General features: G+C 43.6%; 1 protein-coding gene across 1 annotated transcript; it reads left to right on the top strand.

The window, feature by feature from the left end:
* Nucleotides 1-13,448: 13,448 nt before the first annotated feature.
* On the top strand, nt 13,449-21,958 carry DYNLRB2 (dynein light chain roadblock-type 2). The gene is made up of 4 exons (XM_033160945.1): nt 13,449-13,552; nt 16,896-16,971; nt 19,798-19,965; nt 21,743-21,958. Exons 1-4 carry the CDS (start codon nt 13,550-13,552, stop codon nt 21,784-21,786), a joined length of 291 nt encoding a protein of 96 aa, XP_033016836.1. The 5' UTR covers nt 13,449-13,549; the 3' UTR covers nt 21,787-21,958.
* The last annotated feature ends 1,112 nt before the right edge of the window (nt 21,959-23,070 follow it).

Here is a 23,070-nt window from a genome sequence, read left to right as displayed (position 1 = left end):
TAATACGGGGTTTCTTGCCGTTTCAAATAAATCTAGAAATATCTTTCTTCCAATCTTTGAAAAAATTCATCCCTCCTATCAACGGTAGATTTTGGAATAAATAAATCATCTTAGACAATACCCACATTTTTATAATCGAAATTCTACCTAGTAAGGAAATTTTTAATTTTGACCATGCCTCCAATTTATTTTTTATTTGTTTCCATTTTTCAACATAATTTTCTTGGGCCCAGGGGCGTTCCTAGCCCCTTGGCTGCCCGGGGCGGGAAGCCAAGAGGCACCCCTGGGGGCGGGGCGGCGCCCTGCGCGCGTGCGTCATGACGCGCGCACGCGGCGACGCCCCGCCCACCGCGGGGCGCCGGGGGGGCAGGGCGCGCGCGGCGACGCCCCGCCCCCACGGGGTGCCGGGCGGGGGCTTTTGGAGCGTTTTTGGGCTGCAAAGAGTCCTGAAGCCGCTGCTGTCGCACCCCATTTGTGCTACAGCAGCGGCTTCGGGACTCTTTGCACCCAAAAAGCCTCCCCAAGCTCCCGTCCGGCATCCCCGGGGGCGGGGCATCGCGGCATGTGCGTCATGACGCACGCACGCACAGCGACGCCCCACCCCCGGGGGGTTCCGGGCGCGGGCTTTTGGAGCCTTTTTGGGCTGCAAAGAGTCCTGAAGCCGCTGCTGTAGCACAAAGGGAGTGCTATAGCAGCGGCTTCAGGACTCTTTGCAGCCCAAAAGGGCTCCCCAAGTTCCCGCCCGGCATCCCCGGGGGCGGGGCATCATGGCGTGTACGTCATGACGCACGCACACACGGCGACGCCCCGCCCCCGGGGGGTGCCGGGCGCAGGCTTTTGGAGCCTCTGCAGCCCGCGAAAAGCCGCTGGAGGGCGTGGGGGCTATTTTGGGTGCTGCCGGGGCAGAGCCGCAGGAGCGGCCAGCGAGGGGGGTGACACCCCGACTCGCTGGCGGCCCCTGCGGCTCCACCCCGGCAGTGCCGAAAATAGCCTAAAAAGAATTTTAAAAAAAATTGTAGAAAAAAAGCCCAGTGGGCGGGGCAGCCCCCCATGGGTCACCCCCAGCAGGGGCGCTGCCCGGGGGCCCCCGCCCCCTCCGGCCCCCTGCGACGCCCCTGCTTGGGCCAAATCGATGCTTTTGATTGTCATTTGAATACCCAGGTATTTTATTTTCTTTGAAATTTTTAAGCCCGAGAGCTCTTGTAGCTCTCTCTTTTCCTCTTCTTCCATATTTAAAATTTCTAAGACTATTATAAAGAGGAGCGGTGACAGGGGGCACCCCTGTCTTGTCCCTCTTGTTATATTTATATTGTCAGTTAATTTGTTATTTATTATAAGCCTTGCTGTTTGATTTTCATATATAGCTTGAATTGCTCTTAGAAAGTTTTCTCCTACTTTTATTTCTTTTAATATTCTACTCATAAACTGCCATGAAACTCTATCGAATGCTTTTTCTGCATCCAATGAAATTATTGCAGCTTGTTTTCCCCTGTTGTTTTCTAGACATTCCATTATGTTTATTATATTTCTTACGTTTCCCTTCACTTGCCTTCCTTTTATAAAGCCTACTTGGTCTTTGTGTATTATCTCATCCAGTGTATTACTTAATCTGTTGGCTAATATTTTGGCAAATATTTTATAATCACAATTTAGCAACGATATTGGCCTGTAGTTTTTTGGCGACTCTAAATCCATATTCTGCTTTGGTACTAGTGTTATCAGTGCCTCTTTCCATGTTGTTGGTATTATTCCCTTCCTCAGACTGTTATTCATTAACTCCTTCAGTGGTGACAATATAACCTCCTCCAAACTCCTGTAATATTCAATTGGTAACCCGTCTGGGCCGGGTGCTTTTCCTTTCTTCATTTCCTTGATTGTTTCCTTTATCTCTGTTAGGGTAATTTCTTTATTCAACATGCAAATTTTTTCTAATGATAATTCTGGTAATCTATATTTTAGCAGAAATTCATCAATATCTTTTTCCTGTACCTGTTCCTTTTGATATAATAGTTTATAATATTCTTCAAAAACTTTCATAATTTCATTTGTATTATTTATAATATTCCCATCTAATTTTATCTGGTTTATTAATCTTTCATTCCTTCGCTTATTTATTTGCCAGCTCAATAATTTGCTGGGTTTATTAGCCCATTCAAAGTTCTTGTATTTCCAGAACTGAATTCGCTGTTCCATTTCTTGATCTATAATCGTTTCATATTGTGTTCTTAAGATTTTTATTTCATGTTCTATTTCTTTTTCCCCGGATTTATATAGAGCTTTTTCTTTATTTTTTATTTCTTCTAATAAATTCATTTTGATTTTTTCTTTATTCCTTTTGTTGATTGCATTTTGTTGGATAAAGTACCCTCTCACCACAGCTTTCCCCGCATCCCAGACCGTTTTTAAGTCTACTTCTCCATTATTATTTAATTTAAAGAACTCCTTCATTACTTCCTTTGCTCCATTTTTAATTTTATTATTATTCAATAGGAACACATTTAGACTCTATTTTTTACTTTTGTCTTGTTTATCCTCATCAAAAATTACTGTTACTGGGCTGTGGTCAGACAATGTTTGGGGTCCAATCTCTATTTTTTGTACGTTTAGTGAAATCTCTTTTGGTATCCAAACTCCATCAATCCTGCTCGCAGTATGATGTCTATTTGAAAAGAATGTAAATTCTTTTTTTACAGGAAATTTATATCTCCAAGCATCTATCAAATCAAAATTCCCCATAATTTCCAAAAATATTTTTGGTAATTTATATCCCTTTTTTTTCTTTGAAGTTGTTGTTTTATCTAATTCAGGGTTTACAACTCCATTAAAATCCCCCATAATGATTATCCTTTCCCCCACATAATCTAATAATTGTTTTTCCAATTCCTTAAAAAATGCAACTTTACTCCCATTAGGAGCGTAAACTCCAACCCAGAACCATTTTTTCCCTTCTACCAATGTTTTAACTATTATAATTCTTCCTTCTTTATCGTTCCATACTAACTCATACATACATCACTATACCTCTTTTCTTCCTTTGCTGCGATGATGTAAATTCTAGTCCTAATTTTTCGTTTTTTAATACTCTTTCATGTTTTTTGTTTATATGAGTTTCTTGGAGGCAGATAATATCCCATCTTTGTTTCCTTAAGGCACGGGTGTCAAACACAAGGCCCGGAGGCCTAATCCGGCCCGCCAGACCTCATCATGTGGCCCGCGCGTGCCTCCCTCCCGGCGCCCGCCCGCCTGCACCGGGGAGGGAGGGCGCGCGCGCTCACTGCACGCACGCAAACACATACGCACAGGTGCGCACACACAGAACAACCTCCTTCCCCTTCCCCCTGATCACGTGCCCCACTGCTGCCGGGACAGTCACCAGCACCACCCCCTCCCTGCATCTACACACACACACAAACACACACAGCCGCGCAGCTGGCCTCTCTTGTTCCGTCCGCAGCTGGCACAGGCGCTTCCCCTCCGGGAGCCTCGCGGAGAAAGAGGAAGAGAGAAGTAGCCCCCGCCCGGCATCCCCGGGGGCGGGGTGTCGCTGCGTGTGCGTGCGTCATGACGCACATGCCACAATGCCCCGCCCCCGGGGGTGCCGGGCGGGGGCTTTGGGAGCCTTTTTGGGCTGCAAAGAGTCCCGAAGCCACTGCTGTAGCACCCACTTTGTGCTACAGCAGCGGCTTCGGGACTCTTTGCAGCCCAAAAAGGCTCCAAAAGCCCCCGCCTGGCATTCCCCGGGGGCGGGGCGGCGCCACGTGTGCATGCGTCATCACGCGTGCCGCCCCCCCGCCCCCAGGGGTGCCTCTTGGCTTCCCGCCCCGGGCAGCCAAGGGGCTAGGAACGCCCCTGCCTCTTCTTCCTCTTCCCCTCTTCTTCTTGCTCCGCGTCAGTCTCTTTGTTTCTTTCTGTTTCTTCTACCTCGCGGTTGTAGCGTTGACCTTTTATTGATTTTATTTTACCTCCACCCAGTTCTTGTGAGTAAGTTCTATGAAATCTTTCTGCTTCCAACACCCGTCTCGAATTTTCTTCTCTTTCCCTTGAAAGAAAAAGACAGTCCTTCAGGGTATTCCCACCGAAAAGAGATTCTTTTGGCCTTTAAGGCTCTTGTTAGAAATTGGTAATTCCTTCTCTTCTGGATCAGCCTGGGAGGGATTTCTTTTAATATTATTTCTTCTCCGTCTATTTTTAATTTCTTCTTCCCTTTTGTTTGTAGGATTTTATTCCTCAGCCACATCGTTGTAAATGTAACTAGACAATCCCCAGGCCAGTTGTTCATCTTTGCTTTTTTGGAATTAACCCTGAAGGCCTTTTCCATACGCATTTCAACCTCTTGCTCCTCCAATCCCAACCACTTCGCCAGCTCAGTCACCATCATTGTCTCTATTTCTTCGTTTGGTCTTTCTGGGATATTCCTAAACCTCAATATTTTTTCGCGCAACTGCATCTGCATCATAGCTAATGCAACATGCGTCGCCTCTTGCATCATTCTCTGTTCTTCCATTTCTTTCTTTATTTTTTCTGAGTCCTTTTTTCCTTCTTTTTTGTCTTTGGAGAGTTTTTTCACAATATTTTCTGTTGTTTGATTTTTAATCTGTATCTCCTGTATGACCTTTTCAGATTGGGTCACTTTCTCCTCAACTTCTTTCAAATGTTCCTTAATTTCTTGCTTTTCTTTTTCATCTGCTTCCAATTTTCCCTCCATTTTTTCTATCTTTCCCTCCAGTCCTTTAAATCTGTCATTCATCTCATTCATTTCTGTCATATTTTGTTTTATCTCTCCAATGTCCCCTTTCAGGCTCAAGAGTAACTCTCGAAGGTCTAACTCCTGCGCTTGCTCTGCCATTGAGCCTCTTCTCTGTGTTGTAATTCCCAGATTTGTTTTTTTCAGCTGCTTTTACATTTTTTTCCAGCAGGGTTGCAATGCGTTCTTCCACCCCACGATGGCGCTTGGCTTTGGCTCTGGCTTTTGCTAGTATATTCCTCTGTATAATTTTAGGTGTTGCCACTTGGTGTCATGCGTTCCTTCTTTTAGCTCCCTTCTTTCGTTTGCAGTTCTTTTCCTTTTCAAGCCTCACTTCCCGTTTCTTTATGCTTTTATCTGCTTTGTCACTCTGTCTATACTCTCTCCGCCATTTTCTCGCGCACTCTCCTACTCTTTCTTCCACCAGTTTTCTCTCCTCCTTTATTCCTCAACGCCCTCCTTTAGAGTCTGTTCAGCTGTTCTCCTTCGTTCTAGTTTTTCCCGCAGCAAGCTTCATTCATCCACGTTTCCGACCCAATTCTTATTTGCATGCACTTAAATTAATAATACAGTAAGGGAGGCTCCTTTTTATACTTTTCTTTTTGTAATTTTTTCCAAGTTAATTTATAAGTCTCTCACTCAAGTGCTACTGTCTTTCTTCTCCACAATTTCAAATGCTTCCTCCCCTTTCTTACGCCCGTGCCTCTCTCACAACACGTCTCTTTTTTCCTTTTTCTTTACGGGCGGGGTATTTATTCCCTTATTCTCTGTTTCTCATCTGGATTTTAAACTACTGCTTGAGGATAAGGTAAAATCAACCAAAACGGAATTTTACCGTCGTGAACATTCCGGATGCAGGCTCCAAGCTGGTAAGTGCGATCGTCCTTTTGTCTTAGCGCTCAGGGGACCTCCTCTCCTCAGCTGTACTCTTCCAGGCTAGTTTCCCGTTGTTTTCCGGCGAGGAATGCCAGGCTCCTTTAGAGCGCAGCCGACACTTCGGAAGGGAATCGCCTTCCCGACCTTGTTTGGGGGTGCACTTAGCCTTGTGCGTCCCCCCTTTCCCAGCTGTCGACCTGAGGGCTCAAGAGCTCCCGGAGTACATCCGAACACGATCCGCGGCAAAACCGAAAGTCCCCTTACTCCCAGCTTGTGCTTCTTAGGCTCCAGGTCGTTGTTGCAATTTAGATGTAGCCTTCCGGTTTTTAATGTACTGGTATTTTTTAAAAGATCCCAAGTGCTAGACTGCCCACCTATGAAATACAACTGAACCAAAAGATAAATCACCTATAGTCACTTGCATATCCACCTATAGTCACTTGCATATCCAAAAGATAAATCACCTATAGTCACTTGCAGAATACAGAGCATCAATCATGGATGGGACTTTGGGGTCAACTGCTCTTTCCAAAAGCAGGATCCCCTCCTCTGTTTCAAGCATCGTCTTAATTCCAAACTAGAAAAGAGGGGGGAAACCCACCGAGTGCATGCACATACATAAAGGTTGCCAATGCCACAGGAAGGGAGTAATGCAACTGTCTAACCTGGGAAATAGGTGCAAGGGGGTGGGAGGAGGGCCAAGCCCCCCAAAGCTGACATGTGCAAAAGTGATGTGGGGAAGATCCCGTAAGTGCAAATTTAAGAAGGGGAGCATCTCAACTGACAGTAATCAAACTGGAGGTTTCTCATCCTTAATCTAGAAGTTCATTTACTATTCATCTCTTCTCTCCTCAAAGTTTTGATGTGCTTTAAACCTATATGCATTTTAGATTAGAATTAGGGTTGCCAGACGTTCCCGGATTTGCAAATCTGTCCCTGGACAAATTCCATCCCCGGAATGTCCCTGGATTTCATTAAATGTCCCTGGGAAACGTGGCAGCAGCAGCAGTCTCAGCAGCCCGGAGCCAGCCTGGTAGTGCAGTTGGCTCTGGAGTCTGGCTGGCTTCAGGAGCTGCTCATGACCGTGGTGCCCACCATTTTTCCTCGCTGGAAGTCCCCATATGATGTGTTGCGCACAAGACACATCATATGGGGACTTCTGGCGAGGAAAAATGGCAGGAGCAGCGAGCAGCTCCTGAAGTCAGCTAGACCCCAGAGCCAACTGCGCTACCAGGCTGGCTCCGCTGCTGCTGCTGCCACGTTTCCCAGGGACATTTAATGAAATCTGGGGACATTCCGGGGATGGAATTTGTCCATGGACAGATTTGCAAATCCGGGGACTGTCCCCTGGAAACGGGGATGTCTGGTAACCCTAGTCTATTGTATTGCTTGGTGTGTCAAAAAATATGGGCGTCTTGTCAGCATTACCAGTTGGTGTAATGGGTATGAGTGATGCTGCTGCATTTTGATGACGTACCACTGCAAATTAGTCCATTTGTCCTCAAAATGCGCTGGCAGTCTCTATGCTAATGCAGTGCTTCGTCAAAGAGTGAGACCATTTCTCCGCATAAACCGACTGCACCAACCAGTACTTGCCTGGAATTCCCTCTGCTGTATGTTTAAGGTCCTTGCAATTTCCTGTCTTTTCTCGTATCTTGCACGTAGGAAAGAACCCTAGTTTTGAGTTCCAAATATTTGCCACGTTTTGGTCCCCTGAAGGATTTTCTTGTTGAAAACACATCAACATATTCCCCTTTCCAAATCCTCCCCTTGGTAGCTGGGAGAAGATGAAAGCCCAGTGGGGCTGATGGCTCTGAAAATGGGATGGCATCCCTCCAAACTGCGCCCAATGAATCAGGGTGGGGCAGCACTGATAATGTGGACTCACCTGCTCCCCTTCCTGTCCCCCATAGCTGGTGAAGGTTACTGAATGAAGGGGTTGGCACCACAGCCTCTTCTGATGGGGGTGACTTGGTCACATCCACACCTCCAGTACCCCATACCTGATTAGTTTCCCTTGTGGGCGCACCTCCACCACTAAACCCCTTTGAACTCTGCTCAGCTTTGCAAGTGTGACCCGATTTCTAGCAATCCGCCATCAAGAAAGCACCTTGTCAAGGCAGGCCAAAGCAGTGTTAGGATTTTGTGTAGCCTCTGCTGCGTCAGCTTGGCTAGTGAGATTAGTATAAATCACATGAGTTGTCTGACAGAGTGTGAGAACGGAACACTGTTTTATCTCTTCTGCCTGAGTGTTATTGTAAGTTACTTTCACTTCTGCTGTGTGCATTGCTTGTTCTGCCAGAGCTTGGAGAACACAGACATGGATTATGGATTCTCTGTATAGACTGTAAATAAAACGTAGTTTAGATCTACAGATGTGTCTCTCTTCTTGCTGCATGATGCTAGAAGACTTGTGTGCACTTCTCATAAGAGAAGTGTTGCAGATAGGCACTGTGGAGTGAAGGGACATGCCATTCTGGAGAGGGCCTCCTGGGAGACGCTCAGGAGTCTTGGAGTTCACCATCTCCCGAGAGAGCGTCATTCCAAAGAGCAGCACCTTAATAACCAGGGGTTGCTTTTTTATGGGCTCCAAACTGCTGCATTTTTCCATAATTAGACCCAGCAAATGATCCAAAGCAATATAATCTTTTGAATGGATAAGCAAGAATAGGAGAGAAAGTAAACAAAATAAATATGAAATGCATAAACCAGGGGTCCTCAAACTTTTTAAACAGGGGGCCGGTTCACTGTCCCTCAGACACTGCTGGGGGGCAGACTATAGTTTGAAAAAAATATGAATGGTCAATGCTCAAACATATATATACTGTAGCATTATTAAAAATCTACAATAAAAAATAGTCTTTAGTTTTAGATGGCAGACTATCACCCTGGTTCGGCCCCATTCCACCCTTTTAAAATTTACTAAGAATTTCACTCAAAGAACTTTTTCCTAAGCTCATTTAGGGAGAAGTGTGAAGTTAACACAGAAACTGGGAACCGCGCAGCCCATTCCTTTTGGGCTGAATCTACTCCCAAAGGGACAAAGCTAAGGACCCAGTTCTAAAGCTCTGAGCATGCCCTCTTGCACTCCAGAGACAGGAGCTGTTTTCTCATGAGTAACCCTATTCAAAAGAGAAGGAGCAGCTCAAGAGGCTGGGGAATTGTGGATTGCAGTTTGGACCCCTTTGTACTACTGCAGTTCCCTAACCAAGGAGCTGCCCTTTGTTACTGGGAACCCTTTTTTAAAAAATCCCAATGCTGGAGATCTCTTGGGAAACCAGACAAGGCCTGGGTCACACCACTGAGCCGACTCTATTTTGCTCTTCTACTTTCTCAGGTGGGAATTGAGGAGGAGAGCAACAAAAAAAACATACAAACTACAAAACCCACCTTGGCTGGTCAGTTTCTTGAATAGGAAAATAAACAAAAAGACTTGGGCTTGACTTGCGGCACCCTCGCAGGATCCTGTGGAAACCAATAGAGGCGTTTGCCACTGACTTCAAGCGGGACATTGTGTCGTGTGAAATCCTTGCGCGCCGAGAGACAGCGGCAGAAGGGCTGCTGTGGCTTGACCAGCCCCTGCTGAGGCCGGGAAGAGGCAACAAAGGGGCGGAGAGGGAGACAGAATGAGGGGGTTGGGGAATGAGCTTGAGGCTGAGGTAAACCCGGCGCAGCGTTTCAGCCAGTGACGTAGCAAGGTCAGGTGGTACCCGGTGCAGAAAATTTCTTTTCACACACCCCCATTGAAATGTTATTTTATTTGCCTGCAAAAATGGTTTGACTTTATTTCATATTCTCTTACAAAGGAATGTGGATTCTGGGCCTCTGATAACAAGTAGGTGACTGTGGACAGATACTTAAATCTACAGGATGCATTGTGTTTTGGCTTGTGTTATTTCATTTATATTTGTTTATTTATTTAATAAAAATTATTTTCAAAAACAACCTGCAAAGTGGTTTACCGAAACGAAAAACAAAAAAACACCATAGTAAAATCAAGAAAAATTAACAACTCTACTTTAAAACATACAAAAGCTAAAATATTAAAACAGATTAAAATTACTTCAACTTCCTAAACATCTGGATATGCTTGCCTAAAGAATGCTTTTAGCAGGTGCCTGAAAAGAGTATAGCAAAGGCATGTGCTTTATTGCAATAGGCTGGGAGTTCCAAAGTGCAGGTGCTGCCACACTAAACAATGCAGTACAGATATTATGTGCAACCTGTAGTAGTGCTTGAAACTACTGAAGGGGAGGTTTTATTTATTGTGATTTCACCATGCTCTGTATTAGCTGAAAAAGAAGAGATTTATTTAAAAAGCAGGACTGCACAGCAGCAATCTACTCACCTGCGAGTCTCATCATGATCAGTTGGACTTATTCCCGAGCCGACGGTGCATAAGATTGGCTGCAATCCTATGCACCCCTGGCATCTAACTTCTACCTAAAAATCTGCACAAACCTGCACCAGAGAATTGTAGAGTTGGAAGGGACCCCCTGAGGGTCATCTAGCCAACCCCCTGGGGCAATTCAGGAATCTCAACTACACCATCCCTGACCGATGGCCATCCAACCTCTGTTTAAGACCTCCAAGCCACTTCATCTATAGGGAGTTCTTTCCACTGTCAAATAGCTCTGCCTGCCAGAAAGCTCTTCCTGATGTTTTGACAGCTTGGGAGGCTTGGGAGTCACAGGGGTGGGCCATTGCCCCGCACTCCCAGGCTGCTTCCCCTCTTCCTACACCGCTGCAATGTGGAGCATCTTTCAGTGCTGCTAGGCCAAGAGACTAGTCAGAGACTGGGCTGGATCTGCTCTAGAATCTAACATCTTAAAATTACCTCGAAACCAATATTCTCAAAAGAAACTTAACCAACATTTATCACCAAAGTCACATTGACTCTCATCTAAAAAATGGTGGAATGGACCCTAAGTTGCCATCAGCAATGATTTACATAACAGCTTTTAAGTATATTTTGGGTTTTATGTTTTGAATTGGATTAATATTTTATATATTTTTAAAAGAAAGATAGGCTGACAGACACACAGACCGATGGATATTCTTGCTAAGCCTAGCAATACCAAAATATGGTTGATGGAGATATGGGCAGTTCTTTTTTCAGCTGGAACTCGCCAGAACTCAGTTCCAGCCTCTCTCAGGTGGGTGCCATTGCCATTATAAGAGAAAAAGGGAAGCTTCAAGGTGAGTTCCGGGCGGTACTTTTTTCTGGAAAAAAAAGATGGTTAAACTTACCACGAGATGATAGATAAAAACTGATTGATTGATTGATTGATTTGATTGTGGGCCCAGTCGTGGCACAAACCCATACCCCGGGCAGTGGCTAAATATAAGATGTGATTAATAAACACAAGCAGACAATGATCTGGGTAAGAAATGCCCACAACTTTATTGATAGAGATGCAGGTGGATTTTTGCCTTGGACATTGGGTGTATATCTGTTCCATACAATATACAGGGTGAGTCTTTTAAAAGAGGCCCCATGGAACATGTAAGGTAACTCAGTTACCCTGAGGTCCCGTTAACCCCCCCCCCCCGCTTCCTAGTAAACATGGCTAGGCTTGCACTGTGCTTTCAGATGCCTAATACTCACCCTTCACTAGCTGTTTGGTCGCCTGCTTCTTCCACCTTCACTCAGGATGGCAGTTTCAGTTGTTGTGAATCCACAACAGCCAACACACAACACAAGGGCTACTTCAGTCTTAGTGTCTCCCCCATTTTTCTTTCTTCACTGCCTCCCTGGTTTGCTTTCCCCACTTCCTATCTTCTTCACAAAACCTACAATCCTAGATTGACTCCACTGACAGTGTCAGTGAGTCCCACTGAAGTGAATGGGATTCACTTCTGAATAGATTTAGGGAGGGTTGCAGTCTCCTGTCAGAAGCTCCAACTCCATCCCATCCCATCCAGTGTTTTGCCTTAAGCCTTGACAGAGCTCTCTCCCATTTTTGAGGCAATCCTAACTTTTGATGACACAACCTCAATGTCAGAAAGTGAGGAGGAATTAAAGAACCTTTTAATGAGGGTGAAAGAGGAGAGCGCAAAATATGGTCTGAAGCTCAACGTAAAAAAAAAAAAAAAAACGAAGATCATGGCCACTGATCCCAACACCTCCTGGCAAATAGATGGGGATGAAATGGAGGCAGTGTGAGATTTTACTTTCTTGGGTTCCATGATCACTGCAGATGGTGACAGCAGTCACGAAATTAGAAGACGCCTGCTTCTTGGGAGGAAAGCAATGACAAACCTAGACAGCATCTTAAAAAGCAGAAACATCACCTTGCCGACAAAGGTCCGTATAGTTAAAGCTATGGTTTCCCCCCCAGTAGTAATCTATGGAAGTGAGAGCTGGACCATAAAGAAGAATTGCAAAAGAATTGATGCTTTTGAATTATGGTGCTGGAGGAGACTCTTGAGAGTCCCATGGACTGCAAGAAGATAAAACCTATCCATTCTTAAGGAAATCAGGCCTGAGTGCTCACTGGAAGGACAGATCCTGAAGCTGAGGCTCCAATACTTTGGCCACCTCATGAGAAGAGAACACTCCCTGGAAAAGACCCTGATGTTGGGAAAGATGGAGGGCACAAGGAGAAGGGGGCGACAGAGGACAAGATGGTTGGACAGTGTTCTTGAAGCTACCAACATGAGTCTGACCAAACTGCGGGAGGCAGTGGAAGACAGGAGTGCCTGGCGTGCCCTGATCCATTGGGTCACAAAGAGTTGGACACAACTGTTAAATTATAATAATCAATAAAAAATTATTTTAAAAAGAGTTGGACACGACTAAACAACAAACTTTTGAAAGTGTAGTTTTTTGCCCAAGGAGTTGCTTTAAAGGGGAAGTGAGGGAAATGGGAAGCATCCTAGCAGTGCAGAAAAACTCGTGAGAAGTCCAGAAGAGGAGAGAGAGAAAGCTGAGGGCAGAGTTTGAGAATACTACTGTACTGTGAGATGATAACAGAATCACAGATCTGGAAGAGACCTCAGAGGGTCATCTAGTCCAACCCCCTGCAATGGAGGTACCTCAACTCAAGCAGCCTCAAGTTAAGACAGCATAAGGCACCCAGTTAAATCTTCCCCCTCTATTAACCCCTTTTGCAACACAGAAGGTGCCCCTTGAAAGTCCCAATCCCACCTTTTTATTGAAGGGGGGGGGCAAGCAAGCAAAGAACTAGCCTCCTTTATTTTTCTTTTTTAATATGGAGGGAACAGAGAAGCTACTGTATTTAGGGGAAACCAACAACATAAACACCACCAGTAAATAAAAACAAAAACACTTTCATCCCCCTTTCTTATCTGCCAGTGGGGGTGGGAACGAGAGAAGAAAAATCAAGAAGCAGCAAATAATGATGTTTAAGGTTGGGGAAACAGATGTGTGAAAAAGCAAAGGGAGGAGGGGAGAATTGGGAAGAGTTCAAGGTTGAGGAGGAAAGAACAGTAGAGATAGACAACACAGAGAGAAGGGAGGAAGCGAAGGCAGCACAAACACAGAACGGAGCAAACGGGGTTTTAAATGCATGGCAATTTCCACCCCCTCTTCTAAGCAAGGGTGGGGGGGGAGGGTAAATAGAACAGCGCGCTATCTAAAACATTTCCCTTTCCAAAAAGAAAAGGGGGGGCGCTTTAAGGAATAAGGCAAAACTGCAACAAAAAAGCTCCTGCTATTACTGCTCCGTTGCTGCCTAAATAAGCAGTTTCCCCTCCTTGCAAAGCAAGCGAAAGCGCCCTGATGGGGAGGCTGAAACAGGCAGGCGCAGAACTCTTGAGAATGACGGCTCCTTTTGATCGCTCTCTATGACCCGCCCCCTCACTTCCGGGCCCTTCCTCCCACCTAGCCCTGCGCTTCCAGGCAGAGCTCCATAGCAACGGAGGCCTCCTGAAGCGCTGCCGCCTTTGAGCCTTCCCAGCAGTGCCATGGTGAGGGAAGGGGGAACTTATGCTGTAATGGGATTCAGGGGGGGAGGCGGTGGGGAAGCTGTGATCTTGCGGGGTTTTTATATGTAGGGAGAAAGGGTGGGGTGGGGGAGCCGCGAAACGGGGGAGCCAACAGGTAGATCTGGAGATTTCAAGGGAGTGCCCAGGTGGGAGGAGAAGGGCCGTGGCAGGGCATCTGCCCCCCAGGCATCTCCTACGAGGGTTGGGGGAGGCTGCTGTCAGAAACCTCGGAGAGCCGCTGCCGATCAGTGCAGGTAACACTGAGCTTACGTGGATCCATGGTCTGACTCGGTATCTGGGTTCCTATATAGGAGAAAAGCCTGAGCTCTCTGGTACAGCATCAGCTTAGCATGTAGAAGGCTCTAAGTTCAGCCTCTGGCATCTCCAGGTGGGGAAAAGTTGTTGGTCCCCAGCCTAGAAACTGGGGTGGGGGTGAACCACACTGTATTAGATGGACCAGTGGCCTGGCTGTAAGGCAGCTTCCTATATTTCTTAAGGCTAGAGGAGAATCTTATGCATGCCTACTCAGAAGTAGCCCCAGTCCGCTTACCTCCTAGGTAAGTGTGTTTAGCACAGATAGGGAACCTGTGGCCCTCCAGATGTAAACACATATATAACACTGACTGTAATAAACTACTGTTAGTAGAAAGTTCCCTGTTTAGGGAAGTTTTTAATGACTGATGTTTTAATGTATTTTTAATCTTTGTTGGAAGCAGCCTAGAGTGGCTGGGGAAACCCAGCCAGATGGGCAGGGTATAAATAATAAATTATTATTAATAATAATAATAAATAATAGTATTATTAGCATAGTATTATGGGTATAGTATTGTAGCCTTAGTTTTTAACATACAGTACTACAATACTGCTTGCTGCTTTTGCTCTGATATCATCGCCCTTCTGCTGTATTAATATATACAGTGCTCATGATACCCTGTAGCTATACAGTATATATTTAAAAAAAATAAGATTATTGCAGTTCAGTCCTATGCATATTTACTCCAGGGTAATTCCCACCTTATTCTATGGGACTTACTTCCAAGTAAGCATATATTGGAACTGCAGAAACATAGGAAGCTGACATATACAGTCATACCTTGGATCTGGAACGCCTTGGCTCCCAAACAAATCGGCTCCTAAATGATCAAAATCCAGAAGGATCTTATAATCTTAAGAAGCTTAAATACACAAGGGAAGGGGACAGAATGGGAAAGGCAGGGAAGTGAAAAGGACAGAGAAAGCAAGAGATGAGTTGTAAAAGAATTAAAAATATTTTTTATATCTCCTTGGATGGAGTGGGGAAGCTTAAATGAAGCGCAGGTGAATTCAGATACAGACATCCCCCCACTTATACAGAGGTTACGTTCCAGGGCCCCAGTGAAAGAGTTAATGGGGATGGCACACAAGAACTGAGGTGCAAGTGAGCAAAGATGGGAGATTTAGAGATGTGCATTTACAATAGTTTATAGGGAATTACTTGCCCTTTTATGCAAATACAGAAAGCACTATTTGGATGCAATACCTGGTAAACACACCTCACTCATTTTCTGCCCTTTTAAAATTTGCAAAATTCTAAAAAAGCAAGAGTGAATGAATTTTAAATGTGACAGCACACAGAAGTAGAGGCAGTAGTAAGCCAGTGATTTAAGCTGCAATCTTTTGCACACTAATTTGGGACTAAGCACCCCGATCCAGCACAATTTACTTCTGAGATTAAAAAAAATAAGTAGGATCGAGCTGCATGTAACTTGCCAGGTGTGATTTTGTACATACTCTGTGGTTAAGAAATGTGTTGGAATGCTGATGAAGGTGATGTGCCTAATGAGATTCAGGTAGACGCTGCCAGATATAGTTACAATGGGATGAACATGGGAATATATAGATTTAATTGGTTTATATTTGCTTTTAATCAACTTTGTACAACAGAACAGAACCCATATTGCACACAGAGAAATATTGATATAGAAAGATACATAAATATGGGTATATATCCCACCCTCGTGGTCCTGCCACACTTTTAAGCCAAATAAGGCTTTCAACATGGCTTGCAGATAACAACCATAAGACAGTCCCTGCTCTGAGGCTCACTGAAAAGGAAAAGGGATTGGGAGGGAAGACAAAAAATATTAAAGACAATATTGACATAATTGTTTTGACATTTGCTGTTTTTATTGCCTTTAACTTGTCAGCTACTTTGGGACTTAAGAGATAGATACACACACACACACACAAACACAAACACAAACCTTTCCTGTAAACTGGATTAGACTCTTACAATTATTACAATTGCTTTATAACAGGCTTCCTTAAACTTGGCCTTCCAGATATTTTTGGCCTACAACTCCCATGATCCCTAGCTAGCAGGACCAGTGGTCAGGGATGATGGGAATTGTAGTCTCAAAACATCTGAAGGGTCGAGTTTGAGGTAGCCTGCTTTATAATATGCTGGGACTTTTCTCAGTTGATATTCAGTCTTTCAGAAATTATAAATAAGAACAGTGCCATATAACCTGGACTTGATGGATTACTTATTATAGGACTACTGTCTCCCAAATCTTGTGGAACCATTGCTTAATTGGGGGGAGGGTTGCATCCTTCTGTCTATGAGTCATGTAAAAATTTTTGCATCCAGGAGCAAATTGAACATAAGTTATTTGTGTAAGCAGGTATGCTGGTTCTTGCCTGGGTGAATCAACCAAAGAGCTTGAGTTTAACTTGGATTTTAAGGAGCCAACCAATCTTTGTTTCATATCAACTCGTGAGTGCGGCTTTCTGCTCTCAGTATTGCTGCTATCAGGGTGTTGGAAGCAGGAAACCCCACATGAGCAGAGTATTATATGTGGGAGCAGAGGGTGCTGCAGTTGGCTGTGTTAATGCTGGGTTTTAAAGAAAAATATAGATGGCATTTTAAGCCTCCATCTTACCATCTACCCTTTAACATAGCACTTCTCTTGCTTCACTGTCCCTTCCAATTTGCCCCACTAATGCAGAGCAGCCTCGTTCCCTAGTTCCTTCAGCGTGATTCTATCATTCCAGATGCTGTTCTGCAACAGGGCTTCCTCCACAAGTGCTCCATTGCTGTTAATTCAGTAGCTGAATTAACAGCAATTAATGGGCTGGATCCAATGTTAGAGTAGACCCAATGAAATTAATGGCTATGACTAACTTAAAGTCTATTAATTTCAGCGGGTCTGCTCTGATTTTGATTTAGTTGAATATTATCCCATGTTCTGGAGCTGGAGACCAAATTGGTTAGAAATCTTGGCTGCTGCCAAAATTTTACGGGCTAGTGCTCACATTTTGTACAGTGATTTTGCTTCTTTTACAGGCAGAGGTAGAAGAAACTTTAAAGAGGATCCAGTCACATAAAGGAGTTATTGGAACTATTGTCGTAAATGCAGAAGGTAAAGATTTGCCTTTTGGGTGTTCTCAAAAGTACACTCATTGCTTTTTATAAAAAGTTGCCTTTTGGAATTTTTCTTTTGATATTTGAAATCTTTTTTAAAAAGTGATAAAATTAAGGGAATATTTTATTCTGGTAAGCCTAGATAATGAATTTGGATGTTTGGTTGAGTTAAACTGGAAACCAGTGAAGTAAATAAAATAAAAAACTTACATTTAAGCTAATAAAAAAAGAGTGTATATGGTATACTACTAAAGACAGTTACATGAGTTATGCAGTTACGTTATTCTGCATCAGAAACTAACTTGAATTCATGGTGTAGCTGGTTAGAGCTCTTCTGACTTGTACAGTGCTTTACAAGTTTTATTCAATTTGGCATTCTATCAATAGGACTTCCAATCAAAGTGGACAATACTAGATTAGATGGAGCAGTGAACAGACACAATATAAATCAGCTTATTAGGTTCAATACCACATTCTCATCCAAAAATTAATTACATTAAAATATGAAATTATGAATAGGTTTCTCCTCAGGTTTTCATATATGGACATAATCCATATTCCATGATTATTTGAATTCTTGTAGAATCATAAGCCAGGGATAGCCTGAAGGTAGATTGGGATCTATTGGTAGTTAGTAGGTTGATTTGCAGTAGATCTGCAAGAGTTTCCATCTTCCAAATGTTTTAAAATACCAACAACAACAAAAGTTGTTTTCCCCTTCCAGATTAGGCTATTGAAACAAAGAAAGCTGGAGGGAAAAACAAGGGATGGATTTGTATGAAAGGATTGTGAGCTCAGTTCTCGTACTAAAAAGCAATCCATGGGCTGAGCACACATTTGAAGGCATTCTGCTCCTTCTTTCTAAATCAACACTCACCCCCCTCAACATCTGTCTCCTGTTAGTGCACTTGGGAATTTTGTAAAATTCAAAGTACCGGTACATCCACAAATTTGCAGTCTGCCCACCTCTGCCGTAGCGTACTGGAGGAAAGGAGGGTTGTGTACAAGCAGTATGCTTCCATTCTGGGTCAAGTTACTCAATTCTTCAATCCTTAGCTGAGCCTTTTTGGTTTGGAGTTGTTCTCAGCAGCAGCTTCTCCAAGCATTTAATATTGTTAGAGTACTAAAAGATAAACTGAATTCCCGAGGCAAATATGTAACAGTGGGGTCTTGAACAAAAATACTTTTGCAGTTGGGTTAATTTTAGCAAAGAATGTGGTATTTTGCACCTGGCAGACTCTCATGTTTAATGAAACATTTTCTTGGATTATTGCTGTTTATCACCCTGGTAGAAATCTTGCCTTAAGATAAGTGGTCTTCTAATTTACAATTTGAATTCAAACCTGAGGACTGGTTTCTTTTAATCTGCAGAAGTCATCAGTGTGAATAGTTTATTTGATATCAAGTGGCTGATGGGTACTTTGTGATTTGTGTGTGAGGCCTCAGCTTTTTCTTCAAGTTCACAAATGCTATGTTTTTTAAGACACTTTTGCCACTTTAATACAGTGGATAAAATTGGTGCTTTTTCTGGGGGTACTAAAGGGTACACAGTACCAGCACTTCCCTTCCCATCACTGTTAAAAGTGTGACAGTTACTACAACAACTTCATGGGGAGTACCAGCACCTTTTTTCTATTAAAAAAGCGCTGGATAAAATTACGTTGTTTTTTTTTTTAAATTGGTGGCAGCATTCCCATTTACTGGAAGCTGGGAACTACTGTATGTCACTACTGTAATGATATCAAGTGTCTGTGACCATTTATTATTATTTTAGCTATTTGTCTAGTTACCCAAAATACTGAGATTCTTGAGGAAAGATTCACGTGCCTACCCCAGTAGTAGGTTTTACAGTATCTCCAGATGTCTCTACCTAATGAACATAAGGACATACCCTCCAACATTTATCCAATGAAAATAGGGACGTCCTATTCCATTATTATTATTATTATTATTATTATTATTTATACACCACCCATTATACATTAAATAACTTCCTTCAGATGTCTTCTAAAGGTTGTATAGTTAGTTCCTTGGCTCAGGAGTCACATAACATCATAACCTCCAACATTTCTCTGATTAAAATAGGGACGTCCTAAGGAAAAGTGGGGCATTCTGGGATCAAATCAGAAACTGGGATGGCTTCTGAAAATTTTGGACTGCCCTGGAAAATATGGACACTTGGAGGGTCTGTAAGGGCATAAGAGCAACCTGCTGGATCAGGCAAATGACCCTTCTAGTCCAGCATCCTGTTCTCACAGTGGCCAGCTAGATGCCTGTGGGAAGCTTGTATGCAGCACCTGAGTACAATAGCACACTCTGGTTGTGATTCTCAGAAACTAGTATTTAAAGGCATAATTCCTCTGGCAGTGGAGGTAAAACATACCTATTTTGGCTAGTAACCATTGGTAATAGTTATTCAAGTTTAAGCAGAAGTGGATATCAAGCTGCATGGAGCAGACTGTTGAAACTCTCTTTCATAGGGCTTGCCCAAGTAATTTTGATTACAGCCTGACAATCTTGGTCTACAACCTTTGTCTCATAAGTTACTGAAATCTCATTAAAATGCATGGAGTAGGGGTGGCAGCTTACTTCCCAACTACGTGTCCCTTTTTCTTTTTCCAGTCTCTGATACAGGGCAGCAAAAGGGAGGGAACAGATTCTTATTTATGGTTTAATTGTCTCTCCTCACCTGTAACAGTTGCTGATTGGCTGTTCTTTCTCCAGAGTAAAAATGGCTTTTTCAGAAGTGTCCTTTACCTCAGATGCAGTTTGGTTCTGATGTTGCCCTGTTTAATCCTAAAGCAGCAAATGACTTCCTTTTCAGGCATCCCAATCAGAACCACACTCGACAACTCAACTACAGTACAATACGCAGGTCTCCTTCATCAGCTCACAATGAAAGCAAAAAGCACAGTGAGAGATATCGATCCCCAGAATGATCTAACCTTTCTCAGGATTAGATCAAAGAAACATGAAATCATGGTTGCTCCAGGTAATAGATTTTGTCTTCCAAAAGAAAATATTGCTCCTACTGCTTTGTGGGTAGCTTTTGGGGTCCCTTTCATTGCTCCAATGCTGCTGTGAAACATCTGTCTTCCTATTTCAGTTAGGAAGATAAAAGCATAAGGGATATGCTTGCCTTCAGATCCTTTAATTGCTTAAATCAGACATGTCCAAAGTCTGTTTTGGGGGCTGATCCGGCCCGCCTGTCAATTTAATCTCCCCCCCCCCATGGCAGTATACTGTAGGGTTACCAGACATCCCTGGTTCTCGGGGACAGTCCCCGGATTTGCAAATCTGTCACCGGATAAATTCCGTCCCCGGAATGTCCCCAGATTTACAAATCTGTCCCCGGGAAACATGGCAGTGCAGCCTCAGCGGCCTGGAGTCAGCCTGGTAGCGCAGTTGGCTCTGGCTTGCTTCAGGGGCTGCTTACTGCCATGGCACCCACCATTTTTCCTCGCCGGAAATCCACTTATGATGTGTTGTGCACAAGAACACATCATATGAGGACTTCCGGAGAGGAAAAATGGTGGGTGCCACGGCAACGAGCAGTGACCAGCTCCTGAAGCCAGCCAGATCCAACTGTGCTACCAGGCTGGCTCCAGGCTGCTGACTGTCGCTGCTGTCACCACTGCTGAAGGGAAACGGGGGGCATCTGCTGGTACAGATCTCCTTCCCCCTTTGTTTTGACTGATCGGGGAAGGCTCAGGAGTCACAGGCGGGCAGCCATTGCCCAGTTTTTAAATACTGTGCATTTATGTTTCACAGGGTGTGAAAGACGGGCTTTTGCACCTTGGCTGGCAGAGAAACCATGTGCCTTGCGCCTCTCCTTGGAAACGGCTGCCTGCCTGCAACTCCTGAGCCTCCTCCGATCTGTCAAAACAAAGGGGGAAGGGGGCAGGAGATCGGGGAAGGCTCGGGAGTCATGGGCTGGCAGTGTGCCATTGCCCAGTTTTTTAAAAACTCTGCATTTATCTGCATTTATGTTTCCCTGTTGCTACTCAGCTCTCAGCTTAAAAAAAAGTGTCCGCTAGATTCAATGAAAAAAATCTGGTAACCATAGTATACTGTATGTCCTAGGGTTTAAAAAAAGAGCTCAGCAACTTCAATCCTAAAAAAAAGCTCAACAACTTTGGTCAGCCCTCACGCATGTTCACTTCATCAAATATGGCCCTCTTTGAAAAAAGTTTGGTCACCCCTTGCTTAATAGAGAGGGCCCAGCATTTATCTATCATGTTGTGTGGCAAGGCCAGACTATAGCTGATTGCTGTGCCTGACTAGATGAGAAAATTGTTAGATCTGCTTTAAGACTATTTCCTAGGTGTGAGGAACAACCATTTTTCCAAAGCTGGATTTGGCCAATTAGCACATAAAACTGCAGCTACTTACTGTTGGTGACAAATGACTCCCAGACCACCAATCTAACATGGGACAGATTTGCTTTTAGCTTTTAATACTTGTGTTTGTACATCAAGATGGTATTTGATAAACAATGGCTGTTATTATTTTTTGAAGTGTTTCATTTTGTCTACTGAGTGGGCACAAACAATGGTCTTTATTGTTTTGCCCAAGATCAATCCCCCAAAATAGTTAGCAATCAATATTGGGAAAAGGATTCACCAAATACAACAAAACATTGTAACTATGAAAATATTTGGCTTATAAAACTATTTTCAAATGTATGTTGTAAAAATAAGGAATAGCTGAAAAAGAACAAGCTGTAAGCATTTGCCACCACTTGCATTGTTTATTATCTTTTTCCACAGATAAGGAATATCTTCTGATCGTTATCCAAAATCCTTGCGAATAGACGGACCACACCAATTTTATGGGAGCTGTGCTACAATTTTAAAATAACATTTACTACAGATATACAATGTCATAGCATGCCACTAAGAAACTTTTCCAGTAACTTGTCAGGAAGTTTGCAAGCTAAAATCTCTCACGTGTGCAAATGCATTGTATTTGTGTGTCTAACTGCTTAAAGGACAATAAACTTAAATGCTTAAAGCATGTGTTAACATTGATTGGGACATGTGTTCTAAAATAATAAATCTTTTGAAATAATTAAACACAGATCTAAGGCTACGGCTGGAATAAAAACAGCTCTCGAAGCCATTTTCATGCAAACAGTCGGAAGTAGGGAATGCAGAATTAAATAATGGTTGCATTTCAGCTGACGTTAAACAGGATTATTAAGTCCCTTTGATTTCAGGGGGATTGATTGTTAAACATATGCTCAAGTTTTCCAACTTCAGATTGATTGTGCCCAAAGTAAGTGAATTCAATAATAAAGTGAGCTCCTTAGAATGACAGACACCCAGTGGGTTTTTTCTGATAGAACTAAACATGTTTTTCTCTATTAATTAATGTCTGCAGTGGCTCACAATGTTTCGAATGCCTGTATGAAATAAACGTTTATCAGTAGTTTACAGATAGAAGTGAAATGTAAAGCAAACTACTGGAAATATGGCAGGGACCACAAGTTCTGAAGCAAGGCTGCAAGCCTATTGCATTGAACTGAGTGGGGCTTACTTCCAACAGTACTCAAGCAGGTTCAGGCTGCTTGACATCTGAACCTAGTGAGGGAGTTATTTCAAAGGAATGTATGGAGCACTGCTGAAGCAGGAGGGAAACAAAGGACTTGAGCACAGTGAAGATCTCTTAAACAGAAGTGCTTGAAGAGGGCGATTCTGTTTCATCACAGAGATGTGCCGCTAGACAGAATATGATCTCTTTGCAGACATTCACTTAGCAAAGCAGTATGTTTTAAGATAATATTGAGGTATGCTATTTCTGTGGATGGCTTCCAGGGCCGTCTTTAGCATATGCAGCGCCGGGGTGCAACGATCCGGCCGGCTCCCCCCAAAGTTGTTCAGCTTTTTTTAGGAAGCTTTTTTTAGGGAGTCTCGCACCGCTAAAAACATACCACCGATCGCGCCACGGAAAGCAGCACACAGATTGCGACAGGTAAAATAACATATCAGAATGCCACCAGGGAAAACAGCATCATTGGACAGAAGGGGTAACAATACACCTGCAGGAAGGGGTGCTAACGTGCACTTTCCCCCCTACCCAAAGAGAAATCAGGAGT

The sequence above is a fragment of the Lacerta agilis genome, chromosome 9, assembly GCF_009819535.1.
Source record: "Lacerta agilis isolate rLacAgi1 chromosome 9, rLacAgi1.pri, whole genome shotgun sequence".
Lineage (NCBI taxonomy): Eukaryota > Metazoa > Chordata > Lepidosauria > Squamata > Lacertidae > Lacerta > Lacerta agilis.
Note: the sequence above shows the minus strand (reverse complement) of the source record. Positions and strands in the feature narration are given on the sequence as shown.

Coding starts and splice junctions, on each gene's coding strand:
- DYNLRB2 (XM_033160945.1), top strand. Junction 16,972..19,797: donor TATTGTCGTAAATGCAGAAG/GTAAAGATTTGC, acceptor CTTCCTTTTCAG/GCATCCCAATCAGAACCACA. Junction 19,966..21,742: donor TGAAATCATGGTTGCTCCAG/GTAATAGATTTT, acceptor CTTTTTCCACAG/ATAAGGAATATCTTCTGATC.